At 34.8% G+C, this 16,209-nt stretch overlaps 1 protein-coding gene across 1 annotated transcript; it reads left to right on the top strand.

The window, feature by feature from the left end:
- Window positions 3,544–15,452, top strand: LOC109836593 (putative quinone-oxidoreductase homolog, chloroplastic). The gene is given in 5 exon segments (XM_020404541.1): window positions 3,544–3,609; window positions 5,766–5,907; window positions 6,410–6,501; window positions 14,570–14,640; window positions 14,642–15,452. Coding segments are annotated over 5 exon segments (972 nt in total). The 3' UTR covers window positions 15,243–15,452.

Genomic DNA, 16,209 nt, shown 5'->3' with positions numbered 1-16,209 from the left:
GTATGGGTTGCCGACTGCTGCATGTAGAGATTTTGGATCTGGTGGAGCTGCTTCAGATTTTGGGTTGCGTCGGATGTTTGGCTACCCAGCACTTGGTCACATCGTGGATGTGATATTTGATCCGATAACATATTTAGGATTCAGAGGCGTGTTTGATTATCAGGTATTGGCTTCTGACTTTGTTCTGAGCAGATATGTCACGTTTGACTCTCGGCAGGTGAAGAATGGTGATCAGATATTTGGGACATCGCAGCAGGTGGAGAGTGATGCTACTCCACGTTGGGTAGAAACTCCAGATCATACTGCATCATTTGGGATTCCAGCTGATGTGACACAGATTGGGAATCGTGTTGATTTGGATGCAGATGATAGGTTGATTGTTTCGAGTGTAGCTGATAGATGTAGTCTGGATATGGCCATTGGTTCATCTCAGGTGGAGATGTTTGGATTGTTTCAGCTTGGGGCCATTGGAAGTGCTATCAGCCGTAGACTTGATCGTGATATTGGAGAAGGGTTGGGAACTCTTCTATTGGATTGAGGTCGTTAGCGGCCATTTGGGTGAACTACGTGAAGGCTTGATTCCTTGGACAAGAGGATACGTAGGCAGTCTTTACGATGCAGCCGGGTTTGGATTTTGATGGGGGTGAGATCGATTTGGTGAGTAGACACTGTTGTTTTGGGTGAGTGTTCGCACTCCCGTTTGGGTCTCGACCTGTTGTGGATGGAGTCCGTTGTCATGAGTCCGTTGCCATGGCGTACTGGACTCAACAAGTGAGACATTTGGTTTGGTTGGTGTCGGCTCAGTTTTGGGAAAACTTCACCGAGGTGGAGAATTATGAAGGTGGGGGGGCCTACCACCATGTGAATGAAGCAAAGGAAAACCGCATCCGCGTGAGGTGATCACGAGAAGACCCATGGATTATGACCTGGCCCACCCGAGCCTCTCAAAGTGATATATATAAACCCTATTAATCATTCTAGGGTTTTGTGCAAGGAGCTTTTGTCTTGGATATTTTGCGGCTGCAGGAGGTTAGAGCAAGGCTGCGGGAACTTTGCGGCTGCAGGAGCAAAACGTGAAAGAGGTTTTGAATATTTTGTTGGCTGGGGATTCTTTTCGGCAGAGGAGAAAAATACCAGATCAAATTGGTTTTTTGCTGCAGATTGTTTCCTTTTGTAGAGAGAAATTTGTGTGAGGGATTTGAGAGTTTGTGAGAGGGTTTAGGTTGTGAGATTGTAAACTCTTATTGTATCTCTCCCTCTAATAGTAGATCTCCCCCCCTCCTTGCCCCGTGGACGTAGGCTATTTGCCGAACCACGTAAAATTTGTGTTCTTGCTGTGATTTGTAATAGCTTGTAGGATCCCTCGACAGGTCAGTCCTAGAATTAATGAGAGGAAGAGCCGATATCTCACTTTGTTGAGATATCCGCTTCAGATTCTTGTTTCCTTAGTGAGACAGGAATTCTTTCGATCTAATCTCTTGTTGTGCACCTTGCGCACCAGAGGTGCTGCCGAAATTTCCGCCGCGCGCAACACTCCTCTCCTCCGTCGTTTGCCTTGCCCAGCTCCACCTCCTCCTCATCTCTCCAAGTCAGCCACCGCCCACCGCTCCAGCCTCACTCCGCTTCAGAAATATCATTTAAAAGAACTAAGTTGTTTTCATTTCATATAGAGAAGTGAAGGAAATAAACTCAAAATTTAGAAACATTCATAAATCACCTGAATTGACATTGATAAAAGGCATATCTGGCAAAGAAGCACTGACTGAGTTCCCCTTGAAGAACATATTGAATAATTTTATCTTAATTTAAAAAACATTCTTCATGAAAGATACAAGAAAAATTAGTAAGTACTTATAAATTTTCATACTTTATTCTTGAAATAGTAGAGGAATCATAAACTTAATATAAAATTACGTATAAATAATCTTGCAATAGAAACTAAAGTGAAGTCATTGATCAACTATATTGCGAGATATAATAAGCTAGATAAGATGAGGAAAATCACTATAATGGACAAAAAATATACACATGATACTTAGTTACCATATGTAAGTAAAAAAATTAAAATCAATATTTTTCTTTTTCTATATAGTGGCATGACTCTGCAAGTAACCTTATTTAGGGATATGACTACCAACGAAGGATAAAATTTTAAGGACACGATAAAAGATAAGCATGTAATAGTATTGTTCGATTTCAAGAGCTTTAAATATGAAGGTAACATATTTTACAACTAAAATTCTTATTAAAGGCCGCTAAACATAAAATTCATATTTTATCAATCTCAAATTTGTAGGAAAGATACGCATGTCATCGTAAATTTTGTTAATAATATATATCAATTCAAAGATACAACTTATTAAAGAAATAAGAGAATGATAAGTAAACCAAGCAACCATCCATATAACACGGTAAAAAAATATTACACTTTAAAGCTAATATGCAGGGCTCATTCAGAACAAGCTGCTAAACCAAAAACATCTCCATCAAGACTATTTATAAATACAACACAAATTTAAATTATTGAATATTTTATATAATAGTTTAATTTTTTGCGTAAAATCAGGAATTTTTAAAAGGAATTTTCATGAACTCTTTTAATATTTTTATATGGATATATGGATGCTTTTATCATGTAAAAGTGTACTAAAGTTAGCATTAATCTTTATTTTATGATTTTTTAAGTCTGTCAATGATTAACAACAAAATTTATATTCTCTTTAGTTTCATTCTAGCCCACTTTTAATTAATCATCTTGGCTTATTGGTTTTAATTATTCATCTTTTTTTACAACTCTATTTTTTCAAGTGATTTTCACTTTTACAATATTATATCTTCTCAAATTAAGCTTGGCTTCATGTCGATCCAAATAACGTGCAAATTCAAATTAGCTTTAGATTATATTTATTTCTTATCAATTTAATTATTAACGTGAAAATTTTAAATTTGGTGTAGCCCATTAAAACAAACATTAAAGAAAGTAAATAATCATAATACTAAAGTTTAAAGACATAAGTTAGCAAAAACAATCAAAGTAGAACTGATGAACACATTTTAGTAAAGAAATAAATTAAAAATACTTAATCATAGTACATAACTATATACATTACACGTGCATAAAACCTAGTAGAAATAAAAAAGTCTAATATGATAAAAAATAATGTTAGGGGCATACCCCCTAACACACCACCAACAACACCCCCCTCTCCCATCGCTACAGTAAACCGGACCTCACATGGGATTTTAAAGTTTTTAAAATCCCATGTGGGGCCCGGTTTACTGTAGCGATGGGAGAGGGGGGTGTGGTTGGTGGTGTGGCCTCTATGATAAAAACTTAAAATAGCAGTGCGAAGCAGGGGTAGTTTCGTAATTCGGACTCTTGTTCCCCAAGCAACGCCGCTCCTGTGTACTGTATCCTCCTGAGGCGTTCGCTAAATTTCCATAAAAGTTCCTCACAATATTCAATTTTACTCTAATAACCTCTTTGTCCATGGCCGGGAAATCCATGCTTGCCGTTTGCTACGACGGCTACGGCGGCGGTCCATGGCCGGGAAATCCATGCTTGCCGTTTGCTACGACGGCTACGGCGGCGGTGCTGCCGCCCTCAAGGTATCCATACAGATTTCAGGGAAAACGCCGATGACCCAATCTCTTATTTGATTTCTCTTCGATTTTATTTTTAATTAGTTTATTTTTAAATTATCATAGTCAGTTATTGCACAAATCCAATTAATTATCATGAATACACTTTAATACCTTGCACTTTAGTTCTTCTTTGATGTTAGCTTAAGACCAACTTGTAATTCTTAGGATCTGATTCAAAGTATTAGTTGTAAAAAGGGGTCGCTAGATTTAATGGGTAGTTATTGTTTTTTTTTTCTTTCCTTGTTCCAAGAGAAGAGAAAATCTGTTAGCGATCATTTGCACTAAATTTGACTTGAGTATGTAGTTTGGCTGGACATTATTTCTTTTGTAGCTGAGGTGATAGAATGACATGGAGTTCATGGTCAATGTGCGGTTGTAGTTATGCACGATTGAGACCCTAAACAAGGCATGTTTACTAGTTCCCTATATCGTTGCGTCGTTACTCTTTTCCTCAAGTTGTCTATTTATTTTAACACAAATTGGATCTTGTTCAAAGATTATAAATTGATGTATAATATTTTAGGCAACTGCTCTTGAAGTATCTGTAAGTTCGTAGCAGAGATTATAGAGTGTTCCTATATCGTTGCCACAACATTTCTTCTCCTCAAGTAGTCCTCTTATTTTAACACAGCACGTATCATATTGTTCGTATTTAGAAAGGAAGTTGTCCGGAGATAATGTGATGTATAAGAACATAGGAAATTGTTCTGGAGAATATTATCCTTATAAGTGTATGACAGGCGCCTGGAGTACTGCAGTTTCGCTTTCAGAACGTGGAGCATTTGAGTTGGTTTCATGCCTGGAATTTATGTTGATTTCTAGTATCATGGTTATTAGTATGAAACGAAACCTCTAGTGATTATCAGAATTGAAGTTTTTATGAATTGCAGAACGTTGGAAACCAGTATATTAGTCATGTAGGAGGAGCATAGCTTTTGGAATGCTTTGATATTTATTAAGTGATTGTCTATGATCCTTTAGCTCACGTCCTGTGAGGTCATAGAAATGCCAGTAGAAATGGTCTCTGGAGTTTCAAGCTGATCTAGGACCTGAGAGAGATTTCAGATAGGAACAACTAAGGAATTTCAAATCTGTGTTGGATTTAGGATTCGTGAAATTGAAAATAAGTCTATTGCCCTAATTCTTTACTGTTATGTGCTGCTTCTTTAGTTGTAGATTTAGGTACGATTATCTTGCCATTACAAAAGCAAAATTACATGTTTGTTTTCAGTTCAGTAAACTTTGAGGGGGCATTCTGACCCTCCGACAAAAATCCATACTTCGGATTTTACATTTATGAGAAACCAAATGGCAGCCATATCTTGGAAATGAAATTCAGGGAATTCCAGTTACATGAGACATGCAAACAAACTGGAGTGAAGTTGTTTGACGCTGGAAAATTTTGTTGGAGCCATCGCTTAGGGTATGTTTGGTTTGGAGGAGTTTGAACAACAAATGTTGATGGTGTTCCAGCGCATGGTGTTGCACACTCTTATATTTGAGTGTCGTTCCAACACCTCTATTTCTGGCTTATTTGGTTGTTGCAACAACATCTAACCAAACAATACTTTTGGAATTTAGATGTTGTTAGAACAACATGGAGTTCCAACTACCTCTAACCAAACACACCCTTAAATTAAATGCGGAAAAATACGCAATCTGGTAGCTTCTGTTTTAGGAACCTTCTTTGCGATATATAATCATACTCCAATTCCTTCTGCCTGACATAAATTGATGAGAATTGATTGTGTATGGAGGACCTTATTAAGAAAATCATTTCTTAGCTTTTTCTTATAGTTTGTTGTTTTAGTAACTGCTCTGTGATTTCATACGTTTCTCTAGAAGTGCCTGCGGTAGCATTTTTTAGTATTTTAAACCCCAATTTTCAATTATCCTTCATCACCATGGATTCAATTATGCAGATATTTCCTACCTTAAGTTGCTGTGAGTCTAGACATCTATTTCTGCTTATTTATTAATTATCATGTTTATTGGTGCATATCTTTGCTTTAAATTTGAAGTAGTTGATGGTCGTGATAGTTTATACTCTTTTCTGTCCATGACACCATGTATATGGCTAGGCAAAGTAAATGCTTATAGGTTAAAGTTGCCCAATGCAGCATGTTCAGATTCCAGTTCCTTCTCCAAAGAAAGATGAGGTGCTGCTAAAATTGGAAGCAGCAAGTATAAATCCAGTTGATTGGAAAATTCAGAAAGGAATTATGCGACCATTTATGCCTTCGAAATTTCCATTTGTTCCAGGTAATGTGTTGCCAGATATACATCAAGTATGTTTCTTTTCTGATCTTCTTATTCCATCCTTTATACACGGGGAATGGTGTTGAAATAGTGGTGCACTTGTTTCAGTGGAGTAACTCAGTTGAATAATTCAGCCTTCTGTGATCTAGAACTATAATGATCCTAATGTCTGTAGTCTAGATTAAGTTTCTCACAGTTCTCTCTCCTTTATTTAATACAATATTAAATAGCAGAAATTAGAATTTCTTGGAAACTTGTTTCTTGCTTAGCATTAAAAACTGTAATTAGCTATGAATTTTTGTCTTACTTGTTTTAGTAGTCCAAGTTCTTATGAAAATATTGAATATTTTCTCAATTGAAGTGCAACTCGTATCTGTAACTTCCAATTATTTTGTAGAACCTTTCCTTTCTATTACTTTGTAAGAAGTAAAATGTTAATTTTGTCTGAAACTTTATGATGAGCATCATTTGGACACTTACCTGAATATTCCTGTTTGGAGGACAGTGACCAATGTCGCAGGAGAGGTGGTTGAGGTCGGTCCTGGTGTGCCGACCTTCAAAGCGGGTGACAAAGTTGTCTCTATGCTTAACTTTATGGTGAGTAAAATGTTAATCAAAGTTCATGCTTAATTTTATGGTAAGAGATAAATTGTTGATCACTTTATCATAATTTTTAATCTCTAATTCTTTTCATGTAAACTGTGGAAAACCACCTTCTTCCGGTCGAGATACTGTGTCCTTTGGAACTGTCCTTTGGAACTCGCAGATTATTCATTTTTCATGTGAAATTACCCTAGAGGGAGGAGTGGTGAATAGGGTATTTGCTAATCTAATCCGATATTAATGCCAAATTAAAACTTATTAACAATATATCCTAGCAAATGTGATATATTCAAGATTAAACAAATATGAAGCAATAGGCGATATAAACAATGAGACAATATAAATACGCAAATGCCAAACTCAAACACAAGCAAATGATCATAGAGTTCGGTCACCCTTGACCTACGTCTCCGCTCCTCACCCTCGAGGAGAATCTCTACTATATCACAAATCAACTACACAATCGGTTTTCTAAGTTCACCAAAAACTTTTACAACTCACACAATTATCAATACACAATACACTCCTCTAAGTGTTGGCCTAGCCCGTGCCACCTTCCTCAAGTGCTTGAAATTACATCATCTCCTTAGGATTTACAACTGACACCACTCCTCTCGGAACTGACCCCGTCTCTCACCAACCACTTCTCTAAGTGTCTTTATGTATTACAATGTGTTCTCTCAACAAATAAGCACAAGTAAATGATTTGTTCTCTAAACAAGGATGAGAATGAAGTTTAAGCTCACTCAATGATACAACCCCACAACCCAAATGTAACAATATGTGAAGTACTAAAGCTCAAGGGGTGTGTGTGTAAACAATGAGAATATTAAAAATTAAACTCAACTTAATCTAGCAAATAAATATATGATAATCAAAATGAGAATAAACTAGATTAAAGAGTTAGAAAAGCTTCTCTAAAATGGCACAATGAGATGTAGATGAGAATTGAGATTGAACTCCTCAAAACCGAAATTAAAAGCTTTTTCTCTTTATGAAAACTTCTTCACGTAAACAAACTAAACTATTGATCTTTTAAACTTAAAAATAAACTGCCCAAAACACTTGTAAAAACCTTCTAAAACCCTTAAAAAGAACAAGGCAAGAGGGGTATATATAACCCTAAAATCACAGTTGCCAAAAAACTAGCCGTTGGCTAAAAAAACGCCGATCAGTCGATTGATGACGTCATCGGTCAACCGATAAGGTGATCGGTTGGCTGAGTTGGCAGATTCTAAAATTTTGCGTAGCTAACTTTCTAAAATCAATTAAAAATAGCAAATCAATTCCAAAAATCATGAAATTTTGAGAAAAGTCTCTACACATGTAGATAAACATGTTAGAGAAAGAATTTCTGAAATATCACTTCAGATTTGTGAGAAATCACTGTTTTAAAACAGATATTCCAGATTCTGAAACTGTTGAAACATTTGATTTTGTAAAATCAATTTAACATAGTAAATCAACTCTAAAAATGATAAAATTTTGAGGAATGTTTATAAACATGTAATAGAACATATTAGAAAAAAATTTCTCAAATTGCATTTCCCATTTGTGAAAACTCATTTATTTTATAAACTTGTTCAATAATACGAAATCGTCACTTGGTTTTTGGTGAAATTCTTTCAAACAAACTTTGAGATTTTTTTAATGGATTTATAGACTTTATAAAATATTGTATCATAAAGTCAATAAACTAAGAGGGAGTTATTTTCTCAAAGAAGCGTATAATGTAACAAACTAAAATACCGTGTATGTGTAGGATATGAGCTTTAAGCATAAACACACAAACTAAACTCCTAAACTAAAAATATACCCAAGCTAATGATCTCTCGTTGAAGCTTGATCTTGGTAGCGGGAATAAAGCTTGATGATGTGTTAACTTGAATGCACAGCTTCATTCCTATTTCCACCAACCTCTAAGATATCGTCGTGTAAGCTGGATTCCATCCAACAAAGATTTTTGTGTAGAATACCTAATAACAAGCAAATACAAATACTTGATAATATTGTTAGGAATTGTTTGTTAATCATCTAATCTAAATTAGATAGTAGGCTCATAACCATGAGACCTAACAATCTTTGTTTATTGATAATGACAAACAATCTACACAAAGAGATATAAAATATGCATAATACTAAATGAATATACAATTTATATTCATCATGCATAAAAATAATAGAAAGCAATAAGTAAGATATACTCACAATATTCATGTTTCTCCCCCTTTGTCAACATCAAAATGGAGAAAACAATAAGGAAGAAGAGAGCAAATGCTCCCCCTATCAAAAAAGGCACGGTGAGTATAAACATAGAAAGAGATAGGGAAGACTCCCCTATCAAAATGCCTTAGCAAAAAAAAAGGCAACCAAATGTGAGAAAATAGATATATAAAAAGCATGCTAATTTACAACTCACATTTAAGAAGACTAAAGAACACATATATATATCAAAAAAAATTGTGTCTCAATACATAGATATAAAAATATATATATATAAAATAGGCAGTCATTCTTGCCCCAATAGTAACAAAATGATGGTAAAAAAGGTGTCATTTAAAAAAAATTATGAAAGAAAATCCACAAAAGAAAATCATGTGCTTATATGTAAGGGGACAATGAACGCACGTCAAGAAAAGATATTTCTTGAAAGTAAATTATGAGAGAATATTTTCAAATGAAAAATAAATTATAAAAATCATGGAAAGATATTTTCAAAAGAAAACAAATCATGAAAACTATGAAAATCCAAAAATCAAATGAAAGTCAAAAATTCATAACATACAAACATAAATCATGATTGATTAAGAATTTTAAAAGCACAAGAACATAAAAAACATACTTGATCCGTAAAGCATTTAAACAAACTTGCAAACTTTGTTTTAAACTTTTCTTGGGTTTTTTAATCAGTAAAATGAAACCTGTGGGCTATTTATAGATTCATAAGACAACAGCCCAAAAGTCAAGAAAAACAAAAACCAGACAAAAATCCCTTAAAATCAGCAAAAACTAAAAAATAGTCGTTACAGTGCCGTCGGTCGACTGATGTACTGTTCAGTTGACTGATGAGTTGACCATTGGCTGCCGCTTAAAGCTCATCGGTCGACTAATGCAACTATCGGTCGACTGAAGAGCTGCTTCGGTCGACTGATGAGGATCAGTCGACTGAGTAGAAACTTTCAGCAACTAGAGAGCAGTTCATTGGTCGACTGATGAACAATGTCAGTCGACTAATAAACATGCACAACCTAGTTTTGAACAGTAAATCTGAATTTCAAAGGGCTTTTAAAAATGACAAATAAATTTCAAAAATTATAAAATTTGGGAAAATGATTATTCTAATGAAAATAAGCATGTTAGAAAAGAAAATTTTTAAATATCATTTCTTGTTTGTGAAAACTTATCATTTTGCAAAATCTCAAAAATACGAGTTTGTTTAAAACACTTGATTTTGACAAAATGATTTTAACCAAATTTTAAAATCCTTTTTAATAGATTAGTAGAATTTGGAAACGATGTAAATAGTATTGTTTAGTCTATAATCCAATAACATAAAATATGAAACAATACATGTACAAAACAAAAATTATCTTTTAGAAGCATGAAAAATAAAAATGCTAAAAAGTTATTCTTTAAAAATCAAATATGTTTTGGTACCCAAATACTCTTGGTACCGAAGAGTTTAGGGACATGACACCTATCAATGAAATCCAAAGTCCTTGGATTATGACCCCATTTGGGCGTATGTATTCGGTCATAGCAATAATTACTCAAATGATCCTTCCTATTGCAATAGGTGCAATGAAAATGATGCATTTATTTATGATGACCATATGAATGTGTACGAGAAACATTTGCAAACAATGGTGATCTTTTTAAATTATTTTACAAATATAAAACCTTTTTCAAATCAAAATAATATTTGGCCAAATGACTAAATCTACCACAATAATCACACCTATACACATTAACATATTTATGATGATTATTTGGTGCATGTGTGTGTGAGAGATGAAGAAACTAGATGAGATGCACATGGAGCAATGATATTAGCATTTGTCGGTTTTTATGCATCATAGTAAAATTTAGCTAAATGGTCTTTACGATCGCAATAGAGCACTTGTAAACTTTGCTATATATGTATGCATAGTGAGTGGATGATTTTGACTTATTTGCACTTGACGTAACACACATATTCACAAGCTTCTTATGATTGTCAATGCATGTTGATAAAGTTGAATCTAAAGAAGAAATTTGATTTTTTACTTCATTCAACTCGTTATTAGGCATACTAGCATTAATGATAGAAGTAGAACAAACATGATTATTTTTAAATGAATTAAATTTATTTCTAATTATTTCTACTTCTTTTATGACATCATTCTTTTCATGAGTTAAGCTAGCTATTGATGATGTTAAATTTTTATTTTTCAAATTCAATTTATCATTATTTTTTTAAGTGTCACATTTTCTTTTACAATGATATTAAATTTGAATGCTAGCATATCATGATCAGATTTTAGCTCTACATGCTTGCTTTTTAAATTTACAAAATAATGATGCAATTTATTGTAGGCTTTCATTAATTTCTCATATGCACATGCAAGTTTAACTATAGATAATTCACTATCGGATTCAGATTCGCATACCTCATTAGGGCTATCGCCTAGTGATCGTGTAGATGATGAAGCTCCACTCTCACTTGAAGTGGAATCAGCCAAAACACGTCGGATATCCTCTAAGTTTCCTTGATATGCCTCTATATATTTCCATAACGTATAGGCACTATCAAAATGAACAAGTTTGTTAGATATAGATGATTCAAAAGTTTTAAGCAAAAAATCTAACAATAACTTGTACATTATAAACATTCTTTTATCATTATTGCTCCACTTGGATTTCTCCAAAGTGGGCACAATATAAGCACATTCAATTATTTTTCATAAATCAATATGTTTAGATCTAACAAATATTTTAAATCTAACCATCCATTGAGCATACGGGAAATCATTGAATTTAGGAGCAATATTTATGTCATAGCCTAAACTAGGTGCACTATGCATACCCATAACTATGAATACAAGCAACAATAAATCACAAAACTAGATTAGCAATATATAAAAGCTTGGATCTTCTGACTCTTGGCAATTAAGCTACAAATCAAGAGCACAAAGCTCTGATACCAAATGAAATTATCCTAAGGAAGGGGAGAATATGATATTTACTAATCTAATCTGATATAAATGCTAAATTAAAACTTATTAACAATATATCCTAGCAAATGTGATATACAAGGAGATATATGCAAGATTAAACAAATATGAAGCAATAGACATTATAAACAATGAGACAATATAAATACGCCAATGCCAAACTCAAACACAAGTAAATGATCATGGAATTCGGTCACCCTTGACCTACGTTCCTGCTTCTCACCCATGAGGAGAATCTCCACTATATCACAAATCAACTACATAATCGGTTTTTCAATTTCACCGAAAACTCTTACAACTCACACAATTATCAATACACAATACACTTCTCTAAGTGTTGGCTTAGCCCGTGTCACCTTCCTCAAGTGCTCAAAATTACATCATCTCCTTAGGATTTACAACTGACACCACTCCTCTCGGAACTGATCCCGTCTCTCACCAACCACTTCTCTAAGTGTCTTTATGTATTACAATGTGTTCTCTCAACAAATAAGCACAAGTAAATGATTTGTTCTCTAAACAAGGATGAGAATAAAGTTTAAGCTCACTCAATGATACAACCCCACAACCCAAATGTATACAACATGTGAAGTACTAAATCTCAAGGGGTGTGTAAACAATGAGAATATTAAAAATTAAACTCAACTTAATCTAGCAAATAAATATATGATAATCAAAATGAGAATAAACTAGATTAAAGAGTTAGAAAAACTTCTCTAAAATGGCACAAAGAGATGTAGATGAGAATTGAGGTTGAACTCCTCAAAACCGAAATTAATAGTTTCTTATCTTTGTGAAAACTTTTTCACTTAAATAAACCAAACTTTTGATCTTTTAAACTTGAAAATAAACTGCCCTAAATATTTGTAAAAACCTTCTAAAAACCTTAAAAAGAACCAAGGCAAGAGGGGTATATATAACCCCAAAATCACAGCTGCCAAAAAACTAGCCGTTGGCTGAAAATCGCCGATCGGTCGACTGATGACGTCATCGGTCGACCGATAAGGTGATCGTTAGGCTGAGTTGACAGATTCTGAAATTTTGTGTAGCTGACTTTCTAAAATCAATTACAAATAGCAAATCAATTCCAAAAATTATGAAATTTTGAAGAAAGTTTCTACACGTGTAGATAAACATGTTAGAGAAAGAATTTCTGAAATATCACTTCGGATTTGTGAGAAATCACTGTTTTAAAACAGATATTCCAGATTCTGAAAACTGTTGAAATACTTGATTTTGTAAAATCAATTTAACATAGTAAATCAACTCTAAAAATGATAAAATTTTGAGGAATGTTTATAAACATATAATAGAACATGTTAGAAAAAGAATTTCTCAAATTGCATTTCCCATTTGTGAAAACTCATTTATTTTATAAACTTGTTCAATAATACGAAATCGTCAAACACTTGGTTTTTGATGAAATTCTTTCAAACAAACTTTGAGATTCTTTTTAATAGATTTATAGACTTTATAAAATATTGTATCATAAAGTCAATAAACCAAGAGCGAGTTATTTTCTCAAAGAAGCGTATAATGTAACAATCTAAAATAACGTGTATGTGTATGATATGAGCTTTAAGCATAAATACACAAAGTAAACTCCTAAACTAAAAATATACCCAAGCTAATGATCTCTCATTGAAGCTCGATCTTGGTAGCGGGAATAAAGCTTGATGATGTGTGGACTTGAATGGACAACTTCATTCCTATTTCCACCAACCTCCAAGATATCGTCGTGTAAGCTGGATTCCATCCAACCTCCAACAAAGATCTTTGTGTAGAATACATAACAAGAAAATACAAACACTTGGCAACATTGTTAGGACTTGTTTGTTAATCATCAAAACTAAATTAGATAGTAGGCTCATAAACATGAGACCTAACATCATGTTCATTCATAAAACTTTAGTTTCCTGAAACTGGCTTACCAATACCAGCGTTAGCAAATTTTTTCCCTTTTCTCCTGTAAGTCTTTTGAATAATGTTTATTTTGACATTTATGGCTCTGTGTTAGCTGTACTGTTTAAACAGAATTTTTTGGGATGAACCCAGGCAAAGTAAATGCCAAAAGGCGCAAGGGCTCTCTAACACATCTTTTTTCCTCCTTTTTCATTAATCTTTAATTTTCTGTGTGTAATGTGTCTTTGAGTAAGATAGAAACATACCTTAGAATTCTGGTTGACCCTTGTCTGCCTCACACCCCGTGGAACCATAAACTGTGCCATTGCTGTTGTTATTGTCTTCCAGCAGACCGTCTCCTTTCGTCCCCAGTCCCCAACCGTTATTAACTTATTGGATGTCCTTGACTATCATTTAATTTTATCTTTAAATATGATAGTTAGTTATATCAATGTTCCGAAGGAACCTAACTCTGGCGTTATGATGTCACATGTTATAGGAGGTTCTGGGTTTGAATATCTCTTTTCTGTTGGGAATGAATTTCTCAAATTTAATATAAGAGGACCACTATTTTCCACCTTATTAGGCAGCGTGAAGTCTGATCTAATGTCTGCAATCTGTATTTCAGAGTAAATTGGGAGATCCCTCCCTCAAAAATAAAGGAAAAAAATATAATAAAATCCCTCACATCACATACAATGTAGTTTCTCACAGTGCATTTCTCAGAATGCATATGTGAGGAATTTGGATATGTGTGTAGCAAAGGTTGAACTGTGCTTGAATGTAGGAACCGTTTGATCAAATATGATTTACATCTACGCTTGGTTGCTTGGAATTGATTGGTCAAATATGATATGCATCTAAGTTATATTCACCATGCTGACAGTGTGTATTTTATACATTAGTTCCCTGAAACAAATACATGTATTTTATTTTCCTGACTACAGAGTGGCGGTGGACTAGCAGAGTATGCTGTGGCACAATTGAAGCAGACAGCCAGTAGGCCGCCAGAAGTATCATGCCCTGCCTATAGCTGCCTACACTGCTCTCAAGGCACTAAAATCTGGGGGCGCCAATTTTGATGGCGAGAACCAGGCCACAAACGTTCTGGTTACTGCAGCCTCTGGTGGTGTGGGAACATATGCTGTTCAGCTCGCCAAACTAGCTGGGCTCCACGTGACAGCAACCTGTGGTGCTCGCAACATCGATCTAGTGAAGAGTTTGGGTGCTGACGAGGTGCTAGACTACAAAACTCCTGAAGGTGAAAGCCTGAAGAGCCCATCTGGGGTGAAGTACGACGCAGTCGTGCATTGTACTGTTGGAATTCCTTGGTCCACTTTTGAGCCCAATCTTAGTGCTAATGGGAAGGTTATAGACTTAACGCCGTCACCATGGACTTTCGTGAGCTGTGTAGTGAAGAAGCTGACATTTGCGAAGAAGCAGGTGGTCCCATTGCTTGCAGCTCCTGGTAAAGATGACCTCGGGTTTCTCGTGGAGCTGGTGAAGGAAGGGAAGCTGAAGACGATAGTAGATTCAAAGTACCCACTGAGTGCGGCAGAGGAGGCTTGGAGTCGGAGCATGGATGGTCATGCTACAGGAAAGATTATCGTCGAAATGTAAAGTAAGAGATTGCAATACTTTACTAATGTGTGTTCGATACAGGAAAGATTATCGTCGAAATGTAAAGTAAGAGATTTCAATACTTTACTAGTATGTGTTCGATGTATGGTATCTGTAGTTGGATGAATCGTGTCTATGTTTCTACAACTGATGAATGTGTGATGCTCTCTGAAATATAAGCAGCTAGACATCTGTAGTTGTTTGTTGTTAGCGGGTGTTATGTTTTTTCGTTTGATTATATCTCTCGTTGAGACGGCACGTCAGTTTTCAGGCAGAGCGTGGATAATTATGGCTTGGGATTGTGTTAGTAATTGGTAGGGTCCGACTCATTGAGTGGATGGATACGAAGTGGGTTCAAAACAGAGGCTTTTATTCTCTATTTTATATATATGCATTTATGTAGAGATTAGAGAGAGAGAGAGAGAAAGAAAAGCATACTATTGTCATTTCTTTCCTCATTAATTCTATGATTTATGCGTTAGTCACGGGGTGATATGTGGGGGTTCTAGCCGTAGCGGTGTGGTCGCCTTCTGACCGTTGCTTAAAATAAAGATTAGATGCATGAAGATCCTTTCAGAAGATCCGGTATAGGTAATCTCTTAACAAGAGATTTAAATATTCGATATGTTCAAATATAATTCACATTGGTATAAGAGCGAAATAGGATTGCTCGCATCTTTGATATTCTGTTTAGGGTTTAAATCTAATTGCATATTGTTTTTGCTAAGATTAGATCCAGGATTTCCGTCACTACCTAGATTTGCCCTAGGGTTTTAGAAACCCTAAGGAAAAATCTACAAATTAGTTTTTTTAAATCTTTATATCGTTTATATTTAGGACGCGTTTGGTTCACATTTTTTCAGCCCCGAAAGCTGACACAAATGTCCATTCTGTGTCAGATTTCAAGCTCAAAAAATTGAAACCAAACGCGCCCTTATATAGAGGGGTTTTTGGTTCACCCGTGCCT

This window comes from Asparagus officinalis, chromosome 4, assembly GCF_001876935.1.
Source record: "Asparagus officinalis chromosome 4, Aspof.V1, whole genome shotgun sequence".
Taxonomy (NCBI): Eukaryota; Viridiplantae; Streptophyta; class Magnoliopsida; order Asparagales; family Asparagaceae; genus Asparagus; species Asparagus officinalis.
This window is presented reverse-complemented; position numbering and strand designations above follow the sequence as displayed.